General features: G+C 39.5%; 1 protein-coding gene across 2 annotated transcripts in view; it reads right to left on the bottom strand.

Annotated features, from left to right (window-relative positions):
* The window catches only part of fat2 (FAT atypical cadherin 2), a 48,840-nt gene extending 24,886 nt beyond the window's left edge, over positions 1-23,954 (bottom strand). The window contains exons 1-6 of one of the 2 annotated variants that reach the window (XM_026357472.1): positions 23,717-23,954; positions 12,553-15,815; positions 11,035-11,346; positions 4,101-4,159; positions 3,597-3,908; positions 2,421-2,628 (exon numbers count right to left, since the gene is read on the bottom strand). In XM_026357472.1, the coding sequence (XP_026213257.1) occupies positions 2,421-2,628; positions 3,597-3,908; positions 4,101-4,159; positions 11,035-11,346; positions 12,553-15,790 (4,129 nt within the window). In that variant the 5' untranslated portion in view covers positions 15,791-15,815; positions 23,717-23,954. Of the gene's footprint in view, positions 1-2,420; positions 2,629-3,596; positions 3,909-4,100; positions 4,160-11,034; positions 11,347-12,552; positions 15,816-23,716 lie in introns of those variants that run through there. The other variant, XM_026357473.1, reaches the window with a different exon arrangement.
* Positions 23,955-26,651: the final 2,697 nt, after the last annotated feature.

Below are 26,651 nucleotides of genomic sequence, written 5' to 3'. Positions count from 1 at the left end.
TCTAGAGAACTTTACTTTAAGGTTTGTGTCCTTTACTTTGCATCTCACCTGTAAGTCACTTTGGATAAAAGCGTCTGCCAAATAATTAAATGTAAATACATTTAAGTACATATTTACTCTCCTTGCCAACCACTGATGCACAAATTGGAAGTTATCCGAAACCTGCATCGCTGGACTTAGAATGTGCAAACAAGTGCAGAGCGAAGGCAAGGAAGGGGAGAAAAAAAATGAAATTTATAACTGGGGATTTGCCACAGCTACAAAAAGAGGTTCAGTTAGACCACCCCTAGATGGAGAACAAAAGTACAACAGAGGTAACAACACTGTCATTTTAAAATACTCAGACTTCAGACTCTGCAGTTAACCTGGATCTTAAGGACACGTCACTGAGCACAGCAATGTACATATGTACATATTATAGACTTGGTGTGAAAAAAGCTTTTCCCTGCTCTTTGACATCCTGCTGCTAGTTTTGTGTTTCCACTTGACTCTAAATGCAGCAGTGTTGTTTTTAAACAGATACACAGAAGGGATGTGTGCCATTTTCACAGAAAGAGAACAACTCATTTGTCTCTGTGAGTTATCTCATGTACAGAGGGTTGATAGGCATCAGGGTTCTACTGCTGGAGAGAAGGAAGGTAAAGTGGGTAGATAAATTCCTGATCATATCAGCATGAGAGTGGAGTCCTGTGCATCAACAGCCCTCATGTGCCACTGTTTGGATGAGGGTCAGTGATCTAGAACTGAGGAGCAGACTGAGGCGGATTGTGGCCCAGTCCAAATACACCCTGCTCCCTACCACTCATAGGTAGGGTATCCTGAATCTCTCTGGGATCCAGGTGGCATCCATTTCAAATGAAGGATTTTTAGAGGGAGATTTAAAACAGAGAGGCACAATATAACAAATTCCTGGCAAAAAATGAAATAATGTTTCATAAAGAAGAAATCAGCACAGCTAACTTCACGTCTATATACATGACAACCTACACCGACTAGAAGAGAAGAGAAGAGAAGAGAAGAGAAGAGAAGAGAAGAGAAGAGAAGAGAAGAGAAGAGAAGAGAAGAGAAGAGAAGACCTTTGACAGTTGACAGGTTATTAGAGATAATTACCGAGTTGTCTTCTCAGACCACACAGGGAGAAAAACGCTGCACGTTTGTCGCTTCAGCTCTGATTGATTCACTGAACACTGAACTGTCAAAGCTCCTGCAGCCATCGACTAAATACCAGAGGTGGAATGTGATAATATGCCTGACATTTGTAGGTAATGTTGGTAATTATATTGTCACCATTACTAAACTATATTTATAATATTTCCATAATGTAGCCATATGTACATCGAGATGATTTCATCTAGCTAACTTAACCATGTTTACTTGGTGTCTAAATGATTATCAAACAATTCACTTTGCTCTCTAGCATTTTTGACAGTTTTGGGCAATAATAACTGCTAAACCAGCAGCCATTTTGGTGCCATTATACAAGAAAGCAGTCACCATTTTGTTCCCCTGACGCTAAAAGAGACGACTGCCTCCATATGTGGGGGAGCTCTCACAGCACAACAGTAGTTTTCAGTAAATAACAGATGTATTCAAAAGTGAAAAAATTGTTTTTTGCTAAAATATTTATGAAACATATGCTAAAACACCAAATCTCAACAGCACGACTTCGTGACAGAATGAAACACAAATGTCACCATACGTAACATCCGGCGTCAGCAGCTATGAGACAACTGAATGCTTCCTCAGGGATGCAGAGAGTGTCTGCTGTGTTCTGGCACAGATCGAGCTTTGCACAGCAAACTGAACAGGAGGAACCTCGGACTTTCTCTGCACATGCTGACCCGCCTGGCAAACCCTGACGTTATTATATGAGGCTCAGAGAATCAGACAGAAACAACCAGAGTTAGAGCTGATTTCATTAAAAAGTAATAATTTGCACCTTTGTTTTTCCATTAAGATCTATGAGACAGTTCTAATATTGTCTAAACGGAGGGGAAAAGGAGAAGCGAGGGGGAAAATGCCAGTTGATCCTCCTGTGGGGATCTGGCAGGTGATGAGAGGAGGGATGCTGCTGATTTATCCTCACAGAGAGAAAAAGTTCCTGCTGATTCCACTGACATCAACTCTCCTCCTTTTCTTTGTTGTCATTTACCAGCCGAGGAACACTTAAGCTTCTGTGGCAGCCCAATTGCTTAACTATTTGTTCCTCAACCTGCCTATGTAATCTCTAAATTCTATTTAAAATATCAGCTAATACTGCAGGGATCACTTTTCACTGTGATACCACAGGGAAGCTTGAATGGCTAATATAGGTCTGATAACAGATTCTCAGGTTGCTTCTTTACGTACAACAGTGACCACACTCAGATTTAATACACGTCACAAATTCTAAACATAAACGTGTTTTCATCTCCCCTCACCTGTGATTTCGAACCATCTCAGCCCGTGCGTGTCCGTCATGATGATGCCCACCATGTGAGTGACAGGTTCTGTTTCCATGACAGCAAAAGTAAAGTGGGGCTCGTCAAACATGATTGGCTCGGTGGAGGGCGGCGGGTGAGCGACCCACTCGATGTCGAGTCTCGCCGTGGATGAACGTGATGGGCTGCCCAGGTCTGTGGCTTTAATCTGAAACAGACATCAAATTTAATTTTAGAGAAATCGTTATTACACATAAAGAAATATATAAAATGTTTAATCTAAAGCCTTAATTTAGATTTAACCTGATGTGGAATCCAGATTTTATGCTACTATACATGTACAAAAATGGTGTTTTCATAAAAGATAAAAAAAACAAAACAATACTTAATGTTTACAAATGGTAAATATTTGGTTTGATTGTTTCCTTAATGTCAAATAGACCAATAACAAGCTGATCCTACAACAAGCTTTACGTCTGTTTCCAGAGTCTGATACTTGTTCATCCTCTGTGAGCGCCGTTGTATTGATTTACTTGAAGTTAGTTTTGATTTGCTCCTACAGACAATGAGCTGCTGCTCCAAACACATTTTCTTTCTTCAGAAGTGGCCAAAAGGCCTGAGGCTGAGAGTCACAGATGAAAGGTTTTGAGCGACATGTTGTTTTGGTTCTTTTCTGAAATTTGATGTCAGTACAACGGATACAGAGGAACATCTGCCTTATCCTTTAAATACTTGTAGAGGTGCTCAACAAGAGCAACAGACTCTTAGTGACTGTTCTTATGTCAAAGAGGAGCAAGAAAAGCTTTTGAAGTTTCTGACATCCTGCAGAGCCTGTTTCTGTAGCTAACAAACCTCGCTGGCTTCAGTAATGCAGAGTGATGACAAAGACGGAAGATCGACTGATCTGAGAGAAGGTGTTAGTGAAGGGCCTTTCAGTGCATTAAGAACAGGTAATTTAGCGTCTTTAGCAGAGCTGGGGGGCTCAGTAAAGATTTTGAAGTTGCCACATCTTCTACAAAAACACACAAATGACACACAGCTCCTGTTGACACACAAATATTCTTATTATCATTCTTACAATTATAGGCCGCATACTTCAGAGACGTAACAATGTGATCAGATCAGATTTGGCATCAGTCTGCGGTGTAAAAATGTGAAGCAGTTCTGGACACCTACTGTGAGAATTGTGTAGTTCCCAGGCCAGAAGTCACCGTGTGATGTCACCACTCCCGTCACTTTGTCGATCTCAAAACGCTCGTCCTTGTTCTCCTGCAAAGTGTAGGTCAACACTGCGTTTGACCCATCGTCGTCGTCACGGGCGAACATCCTGCAGACCTCCTTTTTACCGGCCTGGTGGCGCTGTTCAGGCAGCCTGACGTGGAAAAGTTTGTCTGTGAACTTTGGTCGATTGTCGTTAGCATCCAGAACTTGGATCACGACGGTGGCAGTGGAACGCAAAGTAGGAGCTCCATTATCTGAAACGATCACCTGAGGATTAAGAAGAAAGAGGGTTAATATCACAATAATAGATTAGAATAATAGAGTTACCAAAGAGCTGCACAACATCCTAGCTCTTTAACTTCAAAACGGATATTTTGCTGCTATTAAACCACTGCAGTACATTTAAAATGTGGCTGTGTTAAATTACAGGTGGAACAAAAAGCAGTGCAAGTTTCTCACCTCGATACTGTGCTCGGGTTTATCCTCCCGATCCAAGGCTGAGAGTGTGCTGATAACACCTGTACACAGAGATACACAGTGAGAATCAACACTGTTAGTGTGTGAAAGTCTTAGTGATGGGAAGTGAGAGTGCTAAGTACAGCTTAACAAACAGACAGACAGGTGCTGCCTCTGTTATTGTAGGTGTGTGACCAGTGTAACAGCAGTAACGGAGCTGATCACACCTAAGAAAACACATTTTGGTTTACGGACGTTGTTTCTGCTGTTGTTGTTTATCTATTTGAGTGGTTGTGTTTGTTGCCTCAGTTACTTTCATAGTTTTTATTTAAAACTATTTCTATGAACAATTCAATCGATACCTAAAAAAACTATAATAGGCTACACGTCCTGATTATTACCAAACTGCAGACATTAGTTAACTGTATTATATCCAGAAATATCTAAACACTCTAAGTTTTGTAATTCTGTATCGTATGACAATTAATTTAAAATTAATGAATCACAACGTCACAACTCTCTGAAAATATGGGAGTACTCTCTTAACTGTTAATCAAATACTTTTATTAAACCCTTTATATTGAAGCTAAATATCTTTGAAATACTTCCAAAATACTCCTGCATCTGACAAAAAAAGGAAAATGTCTGATAAAAAGTTGAAGTTTCCTTTTTAACATTTTGTGAGGAAAAAATGCAAAATTATTCTGACTGGACAGAATCACAGCAAATTTTTCATCTGGAACTACCTCCATCATTGATACACATTCACCCCAACCAGCAGTGTCTGACAGACCATGAAATAAAAAAATAAATACAGGCAGATTGTTTAACGGCAGCAGATGGCTGAGTGGCGGTTTGGTGAATCAGCGTTTACGTCTGTATCTATAACTGTGAGTTTGATGCTGATACAAAGATAAAAACTATGTGGCTCGACTGGTTTCTCAGACACATTTGGCTGCTTAAAGGAAAATGTGATTAGGTTTTAATAGTCTGAGAATCAGATAGATAGATAGAAATTTGTTGTCAAGAATTAATAGTCAATACCCTTTATTGTATAAAGCTGCCCTTTTACTGAATTCAGGTTTTATTTTGTTCTGTCCTGTGTCTCTTTTCTGCAGCTACGAGGCAACAACAAGCTTATCTTATCTAATCTAAATAAATTAGGTGAAGTGTTTTAAGGCAGCTATTTGATTGATGCTGGCATGGTAATAACAGGAGTCAGTGTTTGGACAAGAGAAATGAGACTTTGTGTGTTTATCCTCTTCCACACCAAATCCAGGACCGTTGAAACTCATGTTTACTGTAGGTGTGAAACAATTATGGATCCAGTTCCTGAGTTGTTTTATGAGAAACTGGTAGAATGAACTCCAGGTAGTAAGATCATCACCATTGAAATGTGTGTCTTCCAATGTTGCTTTAAAAAACACTTTGATTCAAATAGCATTGATTAAACATCATTCTCAATGATGATTAACTTAATTTATCTATTATTGTATTTTATCAGTGTTACACATTTTTGTGTTTTCTGTTCCTCAGTTTAATTGTTTGAAGCAGCTTTCTTTGTTACGCACATTTCAAAGCATGGAGACAATTTAGCCATTAAAGAGAAAATAATGTGAAGTTATTATATTTTCAAGATAAACTTCAAACAGAAAAGTTTAGAGAGTTTAAACTTTTCTTTTCTGTTTATAATAAGTTTTCCAGGCAATGAATCATGATATTTTACAATATACTCTAGATGTAAGAATGTGGATAAAGGCCAATTCATCATAATCAGTGATACCCAATCTAAGGACGTGCACGTGTTTCTATTCATACTTCATTTGAAGTTGTTCCTGACCTACTCCTACTTAAATAAAACAAAAAAGAAAAATCATGGCGGATGGGCAGGAAGCACATGTGAAATAAATTAAAAACAGCCTGAGAGAAAACTTTCCTCCCTTCTTTCGTCTACAAACCTCTGAAGGGCCTTGTAAAGTAGGTGTGTCAGTTTCTCCAGAAAACTTATAAGTGTTAAGCCATTTAATGTATTTATTGCTCTGTTTACTGCTCCACTAACAACTGTCAGAAACTGCTCTGAGAGCAGTAAAACTTTATTTCTAAACTTGTTTTTGATGCTGTGAACTTCAGTGACTTGGATCAGAATTCAGCCTCACTTCTTGGCGTGATGTGATGGAAACACTGTCCTTAAATTAAATTTGAATGTACTTGTACATTACTTTCCATTTTATCCCACTTTATACATTTTATGACAACATATACTTTTAACATCAATATTCATAGATGACTGAAAACAGACATGGGGGTAATCATGTTGAAACTACACAGGACGTCTGCAAGTAGAAGTAGAGATTTACTTAAAATGAAAGTTGGAGGGAGACGTTTTGTGAAAATCAGTCAGAGTTGAGAGTTTTAGTTATTTAAACTTAGCCATAGAGATGTGGTGAGGACCCAGTGCAGGAGACAGACATGGTGAAGTGGGGGAGTGGGTCTCTGCAGACAGAGCTGGGGGTCGTAAGTGGACATAAAGACCCCGCTGGGGGTTTGTCTGACCCTTTTTTATGACAGTGCAAACAAGCCCTGCTGGGTGGGCAGGTGGGGCACTTTAGAAAGTGTGTTTTAGTCATTAGTGAAGACATGGGATTCTGGGGTAAAGCCCCGTCTCTCCCCTGTGTCCTTTTTCCATTCAGCCTGCTGTCAAAACCTTGTGAAGACAAAAAGTTGTTCGGCATGTCAGGGCCCAGTTTGTTTGTTTCCTTGTCATTCTCTGTGGATTCAGTCTGCTACTCCGTGGCGACTACTTCCCATTTTTGTTTAGTTTTTATTTTTTTACATTTTCAAGAGAGAAATTACACATTGGCATTTCAAAGCAACATTTCAGAAATATCAATGAGGAAAGTGGAAAAAACACTAAGACTACCAGGAAACTCATATCAAGATTGGAAAGCATGTGTCCAAATTCACCTGGGTTAGTCTAGAAGGGGAAATTCTTTCTAGACCAATAATACAACATCATCACATCTGGGTCTTAAAAAGGTGTCATTAACAGATCACTGATAGATGTGAAATGGAAAACACTTTGCTTGATTAGCCTGAATTACTGGCCATGACACCCAGTGACTGCAGCCATTCTGCACAGAAAAACTGTCAAACTGAAATTTAGAGGTTTAGCAAAGGTTGCAGTAGTCCAAGCTAGCTATGACTGGTCGCTGCTGTTTTTGTGTTTTGTGTTTTGTTTTGCACTGTCTTCAGATGCCCGTCTGCACTTTCTCTTTGTGTTCTTGCACTGTTTGCACTAGGTTGCACAGGATGCACTTTATGTGGCTAGGACAACTTAGCAGTCCTCAGCCCCATGTTCTGTCTTGTTACTGTCTTATGTAGCACCATGGTTCTGGAGAAACGTTGTCTCATTTCACTATGTACTGCTTCAGTTATATGTGGTTGGAATGACAATAAAGCTTCTTGACTCTCTCTTGACTTGACTCTAAAGACGAAACTGGCACCCAATCCCAACCCAACGGCTGACACAAATGCTGTGTCTGGTGTTGTGGTTTCGGCCTCTGTTTAAGAACCTTTACAGCCTTACTTACCTTAGTTCTATTTGTGATATGAGCATAAAGTGTGTAAAAGCTTGATGCACACTTTGTCTGCTGTGCAACCATTTGAGGAATTTTTGTTTTTCTAAAATGTTAATGAATTCCTCGACTTGTCGGGTCTTGTTTACAAACGTCTTTTCTAAAACACATATTGAAACCTATGCTTATGCCGAACTCACATCATGAAAGATGCACCAATTTTTGGCCCTTTTGGTTATTTGGCACACCCTTGTAACCTGCACAAACCTGTTGTTGGACTCAGATAAGAACTTGTTCAAACTATCAACAGCTTAAACAAAACAGATTGGACTGGATTTAATTTCTGTTTTTCCCCCTCATCTCTCAGCACACAACCTTCCCCCTCAGGAAACTTTATCAACTAATTCTTCTAGGATGTATCAGACAGACAATACTGCAGTATAAAGTAGATACACGGTCTAGGAGAAGGAAAGCTTAGTCCGAAACCTCCCAAAAGCCATGAGTCATTTTCATCCTGTTGAGGCATGAGAGGTTTCTACACCAGTCATCCTGTACATTAGTAATTGTGGGTTCACAAATGAAACAAGGTGCATCATGTTTGACAGATCTGATTTCAACAGCACGTTTAAGTCATTCCAGGTAACACAATCTCCCTCATTCTCATGGATTTATTTGTTCAAAGAATGCAGATGATGAATTGCTGATTATCTATAGTTTTGGAGTGTTGCTGCCTTTAATTACTGTGTGAATGTCAGCATATCTTCAATAATGTGTTTACATGCACTTATGTAACCTGATTACAATCTCCAGTAAGCTGAATCTTAACTGTCATGTAAACAAGAAAGCTGTTTAAGATAATTATTGTTGGGGATTAGAAAGAGTTAATTTCCCCTGGTTGATTTTTCTCAGATAATGTAAATGTATTTGCCATGAATCTGCATAACCAGATATCTAATTGTTTTTTAATAAGTGTGCATGTTCAGAATAAAAGACTACATAGAGGCAAACATATTTACATGGAGTTATGCCTCCTCTATAAAAGCCAAGTGTGCCAAAAGCAAAAAAGGAAAAAAAAAAAAAACAGAAACTACTACCTTTACTAAACTGCAAGAAGTCTAAATTAGTTTCCACAACATGTTTGTTTGTCTTTAGACTCTTTTATACTGAAACCCCACCGTTTTGGTTTAGGTCTGGCCCATTGTTTAAACCACCTATTTAAACAAAATTAAGCTGCCCTAAAGGACTGATGAAGCATCTCTGATGAAAGATAAAACATCTTTAAGATCATAAAGCAAATCTAGTTGCCACTGGACATCATGGTGAGGCAGTGTGTTTGACGCAGCCAACATGGGGTTGAGGTCAGGGCTCTGCACAAACCAGACAAACTGTTTCACACCAAACGGCCAGAAAATCCAACACTGGCTAGAAGTGTAGTTAGGGGAAGCATCTCAGTGGCATCTTTACATTGTGTAATCACTGCAGATTGATGTACAGTTATATATGATGTAAGACAGTGTGTAATAGTGTATACAGCAGAGTCTGGTCCTGAATGTGAAGAGGAAGATACGGCTTGTACACAATTGGGACAAGTAGGATGTTGTGGATGTTTCCTAACAAAGTAACAAGCGTAGATGAGGATAGCTAGCTTAACTTTAGCACAGCTATTGTTTAGATGATTTTGCAGAAAGAAAATGTTTTTAGATGCACTTATTTAAATACTTCATGAAAGCATAGTTATTCTGTTCAAGTCCACTTCCAACATCCGCAGCTACAGTGCCAGTTATTGTCACACTCAGTGTATCACTTGGCACAGATGAACTTATTCCAGCGCTTCCTGGTATATTTGATTTGGCTTTTCTGAGTGTGACCTAACAACCAGTGCTGCCTCAAGCTCACTCAATCATGAGGCAGAAATTTCAAAACTTTAAACAACACTTAAAACACTGCAAAAATACAATTTAGTACATTTTCTGCATATTCACCATTTCATGTTTTCAGAACAGTAATTTAAAATGATGTTTCTATGTAGTTTAGATTGCATGCTTAACATGCAATCCTATTGTATTTTCAGTTTATATTATTTTATGCTTCGTCAAACCAATTCAATTATTTCCTAATGTGTGGTGTTTTTTCTTGCTTTTCCAGTTCTGTGTTGTTTTAAATGCTATTTTCCTCAATTATCACCTTATGTGAACTCACAGAGGACAAACTTTTTAAAGGAATAAGGGATTCAAAAAACAAATGTTTTTCTACATAAATTCAGGTCATCTGCATTCCTGCAACCACAGTCTACAGCTTAGACTTGCCATTAGGAAATCCTCCAAATTTCAAAAATACACATGGACACAATAAGTCTTTTCAACCAAACACATTTAATCCTGTGCTTGTATGTATGAGTAAGTGAATATCAAATACACCTGCTCTTTCACAAAAAGGCTTGTTTTAATGTGATGCTGCGGCTCCTTTACCACCTCCTGCCCTCCATGTCTTTGTGTGACGTCTCTCTATTAACACAACTCATCCTCTCTATGTTTAATCCTTCAGTATATTGGCCTTAGGGTGTGGACAAATGCCACCTGGAGATTAAAAGACCGGGCATGTAGCAGCTTGTAGCATCAGAGCTAATGCTGCCGTCATTTGTTTGAATGTCAACGTTTGTACCAGATGACTCTGTTGCAACTGTCAAAGACAGAGACACAGATACCTGAGGGGTGTTACAGACTTAAGTTTTAAGTCCAAAACAGCGCATCCTTTCAAAGCACAGAAGAATGATCTTATGAGCACCCTCTGAAGGAGGTTCTCATTATGAAGCTTTATGTTCAGCTCTGCTTTTCATGCATCACTTGCTCTGCTTAAACTTGTTCATTAGGAGATAGTAACCCTTTGTTTAAACACCCTCTGGAGGGAAATGACTTGTGGGCTTGTTTTACAGGTGCAGTAATACCCCTAAATCAAAATTGAACACTGAAATGCATGAGTCTTTATGCCAAAGTTAATAAATGTTGAAATATGTAATTTAGTTTAACTGATCAGTGAATTTCATTCAGCAGCGATTTTTTGCATGATTACTAAGGCTCTTAGTCCACTAGCTTAAGTTGCGTCTTGTAGCTTTAATATCACAAATGTGGAAAGTAAAGCTTTTCTGAAGAGTTACTTCAAAACCTGGTTTAAGTTACGTTTTATTTTTCCATATAATGATGATCATCATGTAATGTTTGACCTATAATACTGTCGGCTCTGGCTAAGATTGACGAGTATGTGTATGAAACACTACTAATTTCACAAGCAAGTTTGTAAAACTGAATGTTACTAGAAAATGAGAAACTTGTTTTGCACATTTCTGCTCACTCACTCTTAATTACCTGTTTTGGGATCAATGTCAAAGTATGTCCGATGAGATTCCAGCAACTGGTAGGAAAGCTTCCCCTCAGAGGATGTGTCCACATCTTTGGCCGACACCTTGACGACAAATTTGACCTTATCCACGTTCTCTGGGACAGATGCAAAATACACCGGCTGGGAAAGTTCTGGAGCATTATCGTTAACGTCCAGGACCTCCAAGTAAACGTGAGTCCAGGAGATCAGAGGCTCAGTTCCCAGATCAGTGGCGTAGACAGAAAGCCAGTAGTGGGGAACTGTCTCGCGGTCCAATGTCTCTGTTGTACGAATCACACCTAAAAGGGTGGAATCAAGGTCAGCTATTGATATAAATCACTTGTTTTATGAACACATTTTTGTTTACTTTCAAACTTTGTCAGTATAATTAATTTATACATAATAGACGTAACACCCCTGGAAGAAATATCAGAAATTATGAGTAATCTAGCTTAACAAGACCATTTGCAGTTTTAAAAGTCTGATTTGGTGCCCAAAGCTGGGTTGGGAAATTTCTAGCTTTCTCTGATTAGCAGCATCAGTGACAGATTTGTGCTGTCAAAACATACTGTTTTTACTTTAACAGACAGGGCTTTACCACTGAGTAGTTATGATATGCCGGGGGTCTGAAAACAAGGTGCATTGACTTCTCTGCACAGAGCTGCCTTTACAAGTGTTTTAAATGTGGATACCCTGAGGGGGAGCTCAAAAGCCAGAAACATGTGAAGAGCTATATTTCAGCATATTTCAAACTGTATTTGTCCTGATTTTATCTGCCACAGCAGGCTAATGGAAATGTGCTATGATATGCTAGGAGGTCACAGGGTATCCTCCGTCATGGAATCCTAAACCTAGACAAACTACCTTAATACCCCAAAGAAAAATTCCATGTTGTACAGGTGTGGGTAAAGTACGAGGAAATGTTTTGCTGTGAAGATCGTCAGCATGACGTGTGGCGTTAGGTGCCAGTCTGCAGAAGTACAAAAATTTTACTAGGCTAGATTCCATTTAATAATTAGTTCGCACTGAATTAGCACTGATATACCTACTAATGCAACTTGTGATTAGTTGCTAATAAAATATTTCTGTAAGTTCTAATTAGAGGCTTAACAGCATACTGTTTGAATAATTTTGTCTGGTGCTTATAGGTCACAATGAGAGAAATAAGCTACTATTTAAAGCAAAACTTTATAATTTTAAAAAATATGCATATTTGCTTTCTTGACAAAGAAATCTAGATTGACACAACACAGCAAACTAGCACTACTATTAGCACCTTTAAGGCTCGTTAACATATTTGTTTAAAATAGAAGTAATGTATAATAATATAATTGTTTAGTATGATATTAAGTCGTTTACGACCGAGCTATGCAGGATGTTTCTGACTAAATTTAAAATAATAATGTGGTAAATCCTTGAGTGTATTAGGAGATTAAAGTATTTTGCCATTTTCATCCTCTACCAGCATCAATACAACCATTACTATAAACCAAAACTAAACTTACCAGTTTCCTCATCAATGGTGAATACTCCTAGACCAGAGCCTTCATAGATGTGGTACCTGACAACTCCATCTCTACCCAGATCCTTGTCTGAAGCTGTAAGAATCACCACAGACGTTCCTATTGCTGCATCTTCTACCATACCAGCTTTATACACAAACTCTGAGAATACAGGTCTGTGGAGGTTCTCGTTGACGTCCAGAACCTGAACCTCTACAAAGCAGGAGGATGAGAGAGAGCGAGGGAGTCCATGATCAACAGCTCGGACGGTGAGGTTATAAGATGGTCGCCTCTCATAGTCTAGCTCCCTCTCAAGGGTCAAGGCACCCGTTGAGGAGTCAAGGTGAAAGATCCCACCCTCTGTGTTTTTAAGGTTGTAGGTGACGAGGCCCCCGCTGCCCAGATCTAAGTCAATGCTCTCCACCCACAAGAGGAGTGTGCCCACAGGAACATCTTCTGGGACTTTAATTTTGTAAATCTTTGGTACAAATTTGGGTGGATTGTCATTTATGTCCTGTAAAACCACCACAAGTTCAACCACAGAGAACAACTGAGGGCCGAGTTTGCTCTGGTCTCTTGCTTCAATCTGAAGGTCATGTCTGGGTGAGGTCTCTCGATCCAAACGACCTGTCACAGCCACCTCACCAGTCAGTTCATCAATTCTGAACATGTCAGTAGACGTCAGTAAGGAGTACTGGACATTACCGCTTGTATCTGCATCCAGATCAACTGCATGAGCAGTAAAAATAATGGAGTCCACCTCTGTATTTTCAGGCACATGTATCACATATCTGGGCTGATCAAAAACTGGAGGGCTGTCATTGACATCCATGACATTCACTGCGATGAATTTCCATGCAGATGTTTGTGGTGTTCCCAAATCATAAACAGTAATGTTCAAAATGTAGAACTCCTTGCTCTCTCTGTCTAAAGGGCAGACTAACCCAAGGTCACCAGTGAAAGTGTCAATGGAAAAACATCCATCCTCATTCCCACTTGTTATGGCATACACCAGCTTACTATTAAATCCAGTATCATTGTCCGTTGCCTTGAACTGAAGAACAGTGGAATTCAGTGGATGGTTCTCTGCAACATCAATCGACCCAGGAATGCTGAGATCAAATTTAGGAGAATGTTGGTTGGTGATGTGAACATCAGAATACGTGTCCTCCTCCTGATTGACTAAAATTGGTTTGATTGACTCTATTAGTTTGTCAGTCAGCTGTTTGAAAATGCCGGTTTCCTGGCAGCGGATGGTTGCATCGTCACCTTTGTTAGTGACAGTTATCCTCACAATTGAAGCTTCGGACTTATGTTTGCCATCAGAGACTACAACTCTCAGCGTGAATGAACCTGTTCGCAGGGGAATTGGTTGCTTAAGGGAGATAGCTCCTGACACTGAGTCAATACCAAAGACTTGGAGGTCATTTCCCGCCTCTATGACATACCTAAGCTGCTGCAGCTCATCTACATCAATGGCTGACAGCTCAGCAATTGTGTGGCCCACTGGTATATCTGGAGGGACAGTGGCATTGCAGCCAACCCTCTCAAACAGAGGGACATTGTCATTGATGTTGTTCAGGGTTATTGTCACGGTGCATTCACTGACTTGACTAAAAGGGCTGCCGCTGTCAGATGCCCAAACTCTCAGGTGATACAGCCGTTTCATCAGCTCATAGTCCAAGTGTTCAGAGGTTGAGATAACCCCTGTGAACGAGTCTATAGTGAAAGGTAAGGGTCCAGAATTTGCAATAGTATAGGTAACAAAGCCATTTTTCCCTTTATCTGGGTCTGTGGCCGCTACTTTCAAAACACTGCTGCCAACTGGGGTGTTTTCATCCAGTGTGGCGTGATAGGACGTGTGTGTGAACTGTGGGCTGTTGTCATTTTCATCAATTATCTCAACCACTATATGAGTCTCAGCTTCACCGTGATTGGCCACTACATCAAACTCATATCGACTTTTCCTCTCATAGTCAAAGTTTGCTGTGGTTATAACAATCCCAGTTTTGGGATTAATCCTGAAATTGGAGCTGTCTGGATTATTTTTTATACCAAATGTAACATTGTAAGGAACTGGCGTGACAGAAACTTTAACTACATGACTTTTAGGAGGCGAAAACTCACTTAGTGTTACAATGTAGGTGTCTTTCAAAAATGCCAATGGGCTGTAATGAGAGGCTGGAATGTGTATGTGTGTAACTGGAGAAAGTAAACTCGGGGAACTCCTGTCTTTAGCTTGAAGAGACAAATTCAGCCCAAAAGGAGTTTGTGACCAGATAATCCTTTTTGTAGAGATCACTTGGAAGTCATTGCCCTGAACACCTAAGGGGATTATCTCAAAATACTTGTGGAGATCCCCTGCAACAATATTAAGGGATTCCACAGGCTTAACTCCTGTGTCCACGTGGACATTGATAGTTATTTTTCCATCTGCAGAGACTGAAGGTTTTGGGTGAGGTGTGATAACTGGCGACTGTGTAGACATCTTTTGTACATTTACTGTGACTTTGGCAACATTGCCAAATTTTTGCACACCAGATAACTTCTTCGTCCTGTCCTCGGCTAAAACAGTAAGGTCGTATCTCTCCAACCGTGTCTGATTGAGCCTCTTGACAAGGCTGACTGTGCCTGTGAAAGGGTCGACGACAAAAGGGTGGGCTCTGCTGGTAAAAGAGTAATAAAACTCGGCGTTGCTCCCAACATCTGCATCTGTAGCACTTACCCTGACCACACTTGACCTGAGTGGGGTGTCCTCTTTGATTGCCACATTGTATGAGGCAGGATAAAAAAGAGGCTTTAGGTCATTGGTGTCAAGCACCAGGACAAAAACTTTTGTCTTTGTCTGGAAGTTAAAAGTGCTTTCAGTTGCCTCCACAGTTAGAGTGTAAGTGTCTCTGACCTCCCTGTTAAGCAGAGCCGAGTTACTGCTGCGAGTTTTGATCCTTAGGAAGCAAAAATCTCCAACTTTTATGGCCTCTGCTTGAAAAAGGTCGTCGTCATCCCCTGAGACAACATAATATTTGATGTCCAACAACAGATCAGTGACTTCAATGCCCATCTTAACTGATGTTTCAATGTACGTCCGCGGTGCAGAGTTCTCATTGATGGTGGCATTGTAGAGATGGTGTGTGAACCTCAGTGGCGAGATGTCTTTTCCTTTTCTCCAACTACCCTGACATCTCGCCACACAGAGGAGAACTACTGCTAAAATAAGGAGAGTTTTTCCTGAAGCTGCCATCTTAATACCGCCAAGACACAAAGACCTGTTAAAATGAAAGAAAAAACATTATGAGAAGCATTTATAGCAACAAGTATCTTTTATTATATATTAAAGCTTTTGTAATTGAAAAGCCATGAGTGGGGATTTAAAGTTAGATTACTCAGTATAAGGCAATTAAAGCGGGTGGTGGGTATAAACTTTGATCAGTACCGAAAGCGAAAGCGTATTATATGCCAACCACAGCCTTGATCATTTCTTATGGAACATTTTTAAATGTTTCATATAACAATTTAATTAGGGACCAAATATTGGTTGAATAAAAGAAGCTATTTAAAAGTGGATGGATAGGAATACCTGGATTACATTTATTTCTTCCAATAACAGCACCAACTAACTATATTTTTTGTATTTTTGCTATGGTTTAGTGTCATTTGGGGTCAGTGAAGACTGCCTTGCCATATTCCACGAACTACCTTTAAACCTAATCTGTATCTCGATCTATGTTTTACATACCTTTTTGTATCTAAAACATTACAACTGATATGGTTATCAGAGTCTGTAAAAACATTACGTTGATTTTAACTTAGAATTTAGCATTTCATGGCTATGCTGTTAACTTGTGTGAAAGGAAAGTTTGTTGTCTATCACAGTGAGAAGAGCAAGGCGTGGAGGGATGAGATGTGAAAAAGTAGGGCTAAGGTCACAAATGTTTTTGAAGAAAGTGGATTCAAGACCTGCTGATACCCTGAAAAGGGCCTTAGTATTAGCTTCAGATGTGGTACATGGTGTAAGTGCACCCTTTGCATATTGATTTCATGCTCATTAATAGAAACCAAAAGCCAAATACAAGACACATAGAAATAAATAAGGTGCTCAGTCCCACCATGCTAGTTCTAGTTTCATCATCTCTAACTGACAGCAGATCAAACTGAAAGACGGAACTTTGTCCTTCACTGCCTCTATGACAGACATGAAAGGATCTGTCACTCTTTTCCTTCCCTCTGGCGACTCTGCAATTCAAGCTTTTACAAGAAGAATTAGAAAAATAACTTGATCTAATTTTTAGGTCCATGGTGTAACCATACAAAGCAAGAAATGTCTGTAGATTGAGTTGCGAATACCTGTGTTATACAGTATCATATAATTTAGATGGGTTTATTAAAACAAGTCTTCCCAGGTATAGCAAGTACTGAACATTCATGTCTGTGTTTTTAGGTCGGCACTGGCATTGGAATCACTGAAGTGTGACAAGTATGTGCGTTTTTATCTACATTCGCTTGGTGACAGATTATCTGATAACTATACTCACGGTCACTGTTTGGGCTTCGGAAAAGATTTAAGGTATTTTGTCATCTTGCCAGACACTGCAGTTTCATAATTTTATCTTTTACATCTGCAACTGGATTTAAAATAGATTTTAGTGTAAGTTTGCGTGCAGTAAGGTGGAGTTTAGGTGAAGGACATCTCAATAAGGTACTTCATACACTGAAGGTCTCACTTCTTCAATACATGCAGTAATAATATATTGATATTGTCAGGTAATGTGTCTGTGCATGTTCATCAAATTTACCAGGGGTGTTCAGTCACAAAGATATGGATCTACAGGATTGGCATAACTAGCATAAAGTAATCCTCAGTGTTATAATTAGAGGTTTAAGCAGGATTTTATCTTTGCAGAACACTTGAATACGCTTGTCCCTGTGCACAGAACAAATCTTTCTAAATTTAGCAGTACAATGCAGGGTATGCTTCAAGGATCAGTTTATTCAATTATTCTTGGCACAGATTGTTGTTGTTGATATTTGTCATTTTCCTCAATGTGACATTAGTGAGTCTCAAATACTGATTCAGTCTTCAGTTTTAATTACTTCAACTCTGCTATTAGAAGAAGGTTTAACATAGTTCCCCAATTAATATCAAAAACTTTACTTTAAACTGTTGCATTATTTATCTGTTTGTTCATCATTGTTAATCAGTAGTTATACCTGGTGGTGAAATATTTTATTGCATGCAGGACTGTAACTTTTATTAAAGTTTCCTACTTTACTAATGGTTCACTTTATCCAGACAGGCCTGCCAATTGGATGTTACCCAACACCGTCTTTGCAGAAAGAAAAACTTTTACATTAGCTGCATAAACAAATCAGAAAGAATCAAACATGATCAAAACAATTTCAATAAGACAAGGTAAAGGCAGACACTAGTTATATTTGTGTTTCTAAGGAATGTTTTTGCATAATATGGTAATATCATTTGTTTGAAAGGTTCAACAAGACACATATTATAAAATAGATACTGCTTATTCTGAGTGAACATAACTATTGAGTTTCTTCTCCTGAACTGAAACATTTCTCCCAGGTTTGTCACTACTACGCTTATTAGTATAGTAAGTTAAATTAAACACTGCTGTAAATCGGTGGTGCTCATTGAAAAGATGATGATTCTGTTACAAACTGATGTCAGTCAAGGTTTGTCTCCAGTCAGTAAACTGAACTGTAACTCAATTTGCAACTGAAAAGAAACACTCATGTTTTCATCTAAACATCCATGGCTGTAGGGTAGAAACCATAGGTCGTTACTGCTGCTGAGGTCAGTGAGCCAACACATATACACAACACACCATCTCAAATCACTGCCTCTCTCAGTCTCCCTCTCACTCACACACCCTCCCTTCCTCCCAGTGTGTGTTGCAGGTATGAACCTGCAGCCACATGTTCAGCTCCAGCTTCCTGGATCACATTTCACCATCACCCCTATGGGTTCCAGTACAGACAGAATAGTACATGCATCTTTTTGTTTTCCATTCCTAACTACTACCTCAGTCTGTTAGAATGAATCTGACTGAGTCGCCATTCTCTGTTGGAAGCTCAGCTATGTGGAAATCTGCTCCAGACCCACACTGTTCTCAACATAAATCTGATTTTTCTCTTTCATATTTGCCGACTACCTGCTGCAGGCTGAGGTCATATCAGCCAATAGTGATGTGCATGACGAGTATCTTAATTCAGGTTTAAAAGTGAGACTGATAAATGCTGGCTGATGTTGACATAAACATATAAATTGACGCTGCAATGATCACTGGATCGTACGTTGCCGTCACTGCCATATTGGACAAAGCAAGACTGTCCTGTAATCAAGGGAGGGAGTGTTTCATGTTTTCTACATGATCTGTGTGTAGTTTAAGTGTCTAGAGTGTATTAGTATTATAGTACAGTTAACCATTTAGTAAAGAACTTCTTCTTTACTGTACCAATGGTGTCACCGTTTGTCAATTACGGGGCAATAATGAATCAGAGGTTAAACCAGATTAATAAATTTAAAAAAATGTTTAGTTAAAGTAATTGTAGGGTCTGTTGGCTTCATGTTATAACTTACTCTCAGGTCTTTTCCACACAATACTTTTAACGACATGGGACATTTCACTCAATTTAAAGGCAGTCATCCATTTCCTGTGTGATGACTGTTGCAACACAGACAAGTTGAATCATGGATCTATACTGCTGCCAATCTGGCTTTGTCAACCCCAGGGGTGTTTTGTAATGGGTGGGTGTGGAACGCGGTCTGATCTTAAAGAGCCAACAGTACACAGCAGGCCCGGCCAGGCCTAGTGGCATACAGGTGATTATCTCCGTGTTTGTACAAATGTTCTTCACCTGTAAATTGTGGTAAATTACTAATAGTAGAAAGTGGTCTTATAAGGGAATTAAGGGATTCCAAAGTTTTCTCTATTTCACTGAAAGCTACACAGCTCTACTCCCCGTTCTTGATCGTTCACCCAACTGGTTCTCGTTCTCCCATTAGTCTGGTTTCCTGGTTTTTGTGAAGTGATTAAACCCCCATTCTCTGAAAGAAAGGAGAGAAGAGAGTGGTGCTGGGGTTGAAGTGAAATACAATACAACTAATCACATCAAGGTACTGTTCTGGATGTGGGCGTTTCAAAGAAATCGCACAAAAAAAAACAAAAAAAAAAAACCAGGCAGACCACGCCACCATTGCGTAAATGAAAATACAGCTTTATCTGCAAAACAGGCTTGTGGATTCAAAACCGCTTTCCAGTAACTTGAGCTGCTGAAATTAATTTTGCACTTTACTTTAACCCCTACTATTTTATCATTTAGGGCGCCACGGTGGTGCAGTGACACTTTGGCCTCTCACAGCACGACCTGGGAATGAGTGTGAACAGTTCTGTCTCCATGTCCCAACCCTTTGATAAAGTCATGATCTGTCCACGGTGCAGCCTGCCTCTTGCCCAATGTCAGCTGGGATCAGCCCCAGCACCAGCTTCACAAACAAAGAAGAGCAAGATCCTCTGGAGCTGGAGCTAAGACTATTTTGTGAATACGTACAGGTGCACGTATTTTAAACCATAAGGAATAATTTATGTTTATTAGCACAATGATATCACTACATTTACAAAGCAACTTACAAAGTAAAGTTAAATATAATGAGGTCTTGCTTAAGGACCCCTACTGGAGGTAGACTACAGCTGGGATCAGAACCCTAGTCTCCTTCATGGAGGGGGGCAATTTTACCACTACATTATCCAGCTTCTTTCATTAACTTCATATAATATCTTTAAAATTAAGGAGAAAATAACCTTGGGTGAATTTAAAAACAGACTAATACAGTTAATAATAATAATATATCAATGTGTCTTAAGTTTAGTAGTGTCTGTCAAATTAAGTGATGATTGCTGGTCCTGCAAGTTTTTCCTAATATTTCACTAAATATAAATTTTACATGAAGTTGATGTGGACAGTTGTTGTATAAGGTAAAGCAGAAAACACTGAAGAAAACCTCCACAAGAAGGGAACTATTAATCATGTGCAGAACCCTATTGAGCCTTTCCAGACCACTGAGATAATAAAAATTTAGGCTGGTGTTGAAAAGTCATCAACAACATGTGATGAGACACTTTAAGTAGACTCATCTTTGCAGCTACACTTTCCCTGTTATGTGTTTGTGCCTTTAGATACCAATTAAAAACACAGTGGGAGGGCAGAAGGGGGTCATGGGTAGTACAGGATGAACCTGAATGAGCTTTCCCCTCTGTCCTGTTAACATTTTTGGAAACTTTTATAGAACTTACTTTTTCGTGTGTTGCTGAGATCAATGCTAGATGACTCTGACCTTTGACCTAAGCACAACTGGCTGCAGTCAGCAGTGAAGACCATTCTTCTGTAATTCATGCCCGTCCATGTCTTGGACCATTATTAATAGGGCTTTATTCATACAGAAGACAACTTTAGAATCAGGGTTATAGGTTTGAACTCTCTGTATCTGATTTGTCTCATCTAATCTAATCTAAATCTGGTAATTAGCTTGTTTTTGTTGTACTCTCTACTCTAAAAGCATCAGTTAAATCCCTGAACATGTAACTGTTAATTCTCGCAAAGGGATCTCAGCTGCTAACGCCTTTACAGGAGTGTAATTTCAGACCAGACCTGGATTATGTTAGGGAGGGGTCACCCCCAGTCTAGAAGAGTTCAGGGGTTGGGAAGGGTGCGGCCTCCAACCTAACATAACCTCTCTCACACCCACAGCATGATGCCGAGACATGGAGGCCTTTAAGTGGAGCTCAGTGGTTTTACTGGAATTAGCTGATGGTCTTGTGCTGCTCTGGTCTGGAAGGATTTAACTTTGTCAGAACCACAAAGCACTCTGATGAATCTCAGAAACCCTGAGAACACAGACACAGACCGATCCTAATCATAATTCAACCTATTAAACACTTCAGGTGTTTTACTTTATTTAGCACCATTGTTATGACTTGTGTGCATTAGTCAAACGTCGTATCACTATTTAATTATCTATAAACACTTTAAATTGCCCCAATCTGTAAGGAAGGTGCTACACAAAGTTAATTTTCTTCACCACGGTATTGCAAACACCACATTAAAGAAATCACTCTCACTGACTTGCAACACCGGACACAATAGACTCTGCACAACCAGAGATATTTTAGACTGTAAAAAGTAAATGTAGCTACAGACAGGTAGTAAATATAATAACTGCAAACAAGTAGTTAAAGATATTACAATATGGATGGCCATAGATACTGGTCTGGAGAAGTGTGGTCTTCAACATATTTTTGACCAGTGGTGAATAGGCTTCACTCTATAGCTATATAAACACTATAGCTCTTCACTCTAGAGTGAAGAGGATCTGGTGGCTCTGTAGTGCTCTGGGGGTAATTTTGCTGGCAGGGTTTGGTTCCATTTCTCCCCTTTCCCCTCATCCTAAAAGGGCCACTATCCTCTTGGTTTCCAATTATCCTTGTCCTAGCTACTGCTGATTACCTTGTCCAGGTCTGTTCATCCACTCAGAAGCTGTAAGTGCAGGACAGTTGCCCTTAAGGACCAGGACTTGACAACCCTGCCATGGAGATGTGACTAAAAATCCATGACTTTTGTGATCCGTTAGGATCTACATCTTCCCTTTAAGCTCTACAACAAAATGTTAACATCAGAGGATGTTTAAAAGTCACAGTTGTACAGTGCTGGATATGAGATTGAAAGAGTGTGGGAAACCTTAGAACAGACACATAACATCTGTTCAACCCATTAGAATTAATCTTGAGTTAAGACAGCCTGGACAATTGTAATTACACAGACGCCTGTGTTATGTGGTTTATTAACCCCACTGGTGTAATGCAGTAGTGTGTGTTCCTCTATATCACACCGTACAACACTACAGTGTATTTTGCTGCATCTTTCTCCTACCAGTCTAGCAGCCTTCATGGTTTCATCACATCATGTGAAGGCAGTAGGGTTGAGTGGACTGACCGGAGGGTGTCCTTTCAACTAAACCATACCCCCCACCACCACAACCACGACCCACCCTCCCAGGGGTCACCCTGGCCTCACAGCAAATAACATAATTGCAGGGAGGGTCAGAAATTCCTGGGATTAATTCCCTGTTTGTAAACTCAGCTCTGTCAGTCATTCAGGTGGACTGATGGCTGTCTGGCCCTGACTGTATCAGATGAGTAGTGTGTGGAGTAGGGAACTCCATATATGCCTTAGGGGGATGCATAGGTGTATGTTAGGATCAGGGTTCATTTTATTTCACTTCCCTGTCACTTTTGAAGGTGTTATCAGCCATCTGGCTTCAGTCAATCTTTGGAAGAGGCCAACAGGTCAACCAAAATGGACAAGGGCAATATCCTCTTGGGTATTTTCATTCATCCTTCCAGCTGAAGCTCAAATTTATCTCAGCACAAAATCATTAATCAGGCTCAGCTATGTCTCAATTACACATTCACAAAAGTACATATAAGTAAAAGCTCTCAGTGCAGACTAGTTTGTATGTGCTTGACTGTAATATTTCAACATTTCTGCAGCAACTCTCAATGTTAAAAGGCATCACTTGGTGAACAATTAAAAAATCTTAAAAAGCAACCACCTAGAGTGTGTGTCCCCTTTATGAAAGGTCACAGTTTAAGACATGAATTGGTCGATGCTTTAGATCAATCCATCACAAATGCCTTTACCCACGTCATCCTCCGTGCTCACTGTAAAATGGCAAGACAACAAACTACTTTTCAGCTACCAGCTCACAGAGAAAATCAGCTGTAGGAGACCAATCCAAAAGAAGGGAGGGACCAAAACTTTAAACGTCAACGGCCCTGCATGCTTTGACATGTGGCTGCCTTATTTCTCCTCCCTCACAACTGTCAGAAATCTTTAGGAAACTCAAATTCACAAAGTCCTTTTACTCTCTCAAATAAAGTAAACTGCTTGTTTTTATGGGCTACACCATCATATTAACCACATGTACATTAAACAATATTAACTAGATTATAACAGAAACTTGTTCCTGTTTCTACTGTTTATGTAGATTTCTGGCAGTGTTGAGCAATACACACACTCACACACACACACACACACAAGTGGCAGTGTGGAGTGAGGCAGCATGTATGATGAACAACAAGGAAAAACCTACCTGAGGTCTAGTTAGGTGACTCTTTCAGGAAAGTCTCTTCTCTCCCCTCAAACTTCACAAAGTTTAAAAATCCTTAGACAGAACGGCAACAGCCGGCGATTTAGTCTCATAGTGGTTTGGTGGAAAGTCCATGAAAAAGAAAAGAAACAGTGAAAACACTCATACATAGAGTTTGGTAGCAGTGTTTCAACTGCTGCTAACTTCAACTTCAGCGCCTTCACAGCTCTGAACCAAAGTGCTGCAGAGACAGAACCCCCCCCACGAGCTCCATCTCCACCCACTTCTCACACTGTCCCTCCTCTTTCTGACACACACACACACACACACACACACTCCATGTGCCCAGATTGTGGGCTGTGCACCTCCACTCCACCCTCCTGCCCTGAGGCCTTTGGGCCTTGGCCAGCACTGTGTTTCCAGGGTGTGTGTGTGGCATTTGTTGATACTCTACATCTTCTTCAATACGTCCAGTTACCGTACAACTTTGTTTATGGCTTTATGTAATGCAATAATTATTAAACAAAGGTAATATTATATGTGGCAGTACAGATCATGTTTGTCACTCTTCCCACTTGTTCAATTAACATATTTATCTCTCACAAGGCTATTTGAGGTGATCTGACTGGCAATGTAAAACTTACACAAGCATACATTGACAAACATGGAAATAAAAATCAAAAAAGTCTACACTGAAACAGCCAGATTCCCAAATGAAACACTCCTCCATGGCGATACACATTTTGGTTACTTTTATGACGATCAGCACATTGAAGGATCTGACTGACTCAGATTATCGGTTCATTTCCATGCACTTATTTAACCTGACACTTACTTGAGTAAGCTGATTTCTTAACTGTCATATAGACTGGAAACTGAAAACCTGGCTTCCGTAATCAGAGCAGGCGATTAGGGAAACCCAGTTTCTTCTAAAGTAAATGTTATGATGCTTTTTGGTGGGCGGGCCATAGATGGAAGCAGAATAACCCTCTGAACACTGGCTATTAAGTTGTTGTTGGATTATATTGAAACAGTGGGTGAATAAAATGCCCTTTTACTTGAATATGTATAGTCAATCACTCTCTGGGACCCAGAGTGTTAATTTAAAAAGTTATTAATCAGCAGGACCTAATTTCCCAACCGTTACACGCACACTCTAACCTATTGTGGCCACAAATGTAATAACAGATATCATCCTGACAGAATTGAATGAGCAACGTCTCAAATTTGAAGTTTAATCACATTCCAGCAGCTACCACCAGCCAAAATATGAAGACAACTGTCATTAAATGACATGAAGAGAAATTATTGGACTAATTAGCACACTTCATATCAGGTAAGGTTAAACGTCTGTTTTGGGTATCAATAAGTGTATAAAAAACTCACAATAGGAGGAATGAAGATACGTTGGATGATTTCACTTGTAACTCCTTAAGCGCATTAGCTTATGTTAGCTAACACGCTTTTAGTTACAAGTTACAAGAGAAGTCACCTAGTTAACGTTAATCCTATGAGTTTTTTTTGTCAGGTGGTTATGAAAAATGTTTAGACTGGTGTCCACCTACAGCGACAATCCTACATTTAACCACAGATGTCTTTACTATTTTTTTACTGGCAGTATCGGCTGGTGTTTGATGAAACCTCAAGTTAGAGCCATTACTATTTCAATTCTAGCAGCCAGCATCACAGCAAGGTATTATTTTCAGTGCACAATGAAGCTTGAGCTAAACACGTCTGTCTCCAGCTAACACTGTGATGTAATCACGATGTACGCCGTAAAAGGGTCTTTATACGTGTAACCAGGTTTCTAATGAGCTGCAGGACAAATGCTGCAGACAGCAGCCGAGTTGCTGGAAGACAGATTAGGGCATTACACAAATCAATGCTGTCAAGTCAGACAATAAATCCATAAATAAATAAAACTAGCACTTTTTTTTCTCTGAGTAATCTGGTTCCATAAGTGCATGTAAATGCAGACAAAGTATTTAATAGATTTAGACAGGTTATTTATTAGGTTCCAGTCAAACAGTATAAATATGTACAAGAATTTATTGTTTATCATATTAAATGTTGCAGACTTTTGTGAAGAAGACATTTTGAAATTGTTTGTTTTGTCCAGCAAAACGTCCAAAGCATCAAGACTGAAATTACATAAACTAAATAAAATCAGCAAACTTCATAATCAAGCTACAACCAGAAAACATTTTTACCTAATGGACTAATGAATTAACTTTATTATTTCTACTGTACCGAAATCAAATTTACAGTAGATATTCGAATATATATTTAGCTTTTAAATTGTTAATTAACTGACAGCTGCAGCAATGTTAAACCTTTACAGTGTGCTTGTTGCTTTGCTGACTTGTTTGGGTGTAACCCAACAGTAGTTAACCGTCGGCTTTCTTCAAACCATTGCAGACCGACAGACACCAGTAATTAGCTGTGATGGTTTATAGCTGCAGCAGAAATGCAACAGGCTTTGTGTTGCCGTTGTGTAAACACTACAAATAAACTCACTACATACAGCTGCATAACCCCTGGCCATGGGCCATAAATGTGGAAAAAAGGAGAGTAGCTTGGGTGCTAATTAATCTATAATATGCAAATAAAACTTATTAAAAAGGTATTAAGTAAATGATGTCTTATCAAGATTTAAAGGGCAAACAAAATTTACTGAAACCTGCGGCGCAGCATTCAGTGGCATGTTAGTGTCAGAACCCTGAAAGCCACAGTTGATAATTGTTCTGTAAGACAGTAGATTAGGGCAGAGATCCAGCTCAAAGGTTTCATAAAGAGGTAATTCATCATTATGATAAATACTGGAACAATCATGGCTTTGGTTTGAGTCTTCTATTACCGAGCAGCGAGCAATTCACAAAGTAGGGATTGTTGCGCGACTAGCCTGATCAACAGCCAAATAAACCATGCTGCGTATTAG

This window comes from Anabas testudineus, chromosome 10, assembly GCF_900324465.2.
Source record: "Anabas testudineus chromosome 10, fAnaTes1.2, whole genome shotgun sequence".
NCBI lineage: Eukaryota > Metazoa > Chordata > Actinopteri > Anabantiformes > Anabantidae > Anabas > Anabas testudineus.
This window is presented reverse-complemented; position numbering and strand designations above follow the sequence as displayed.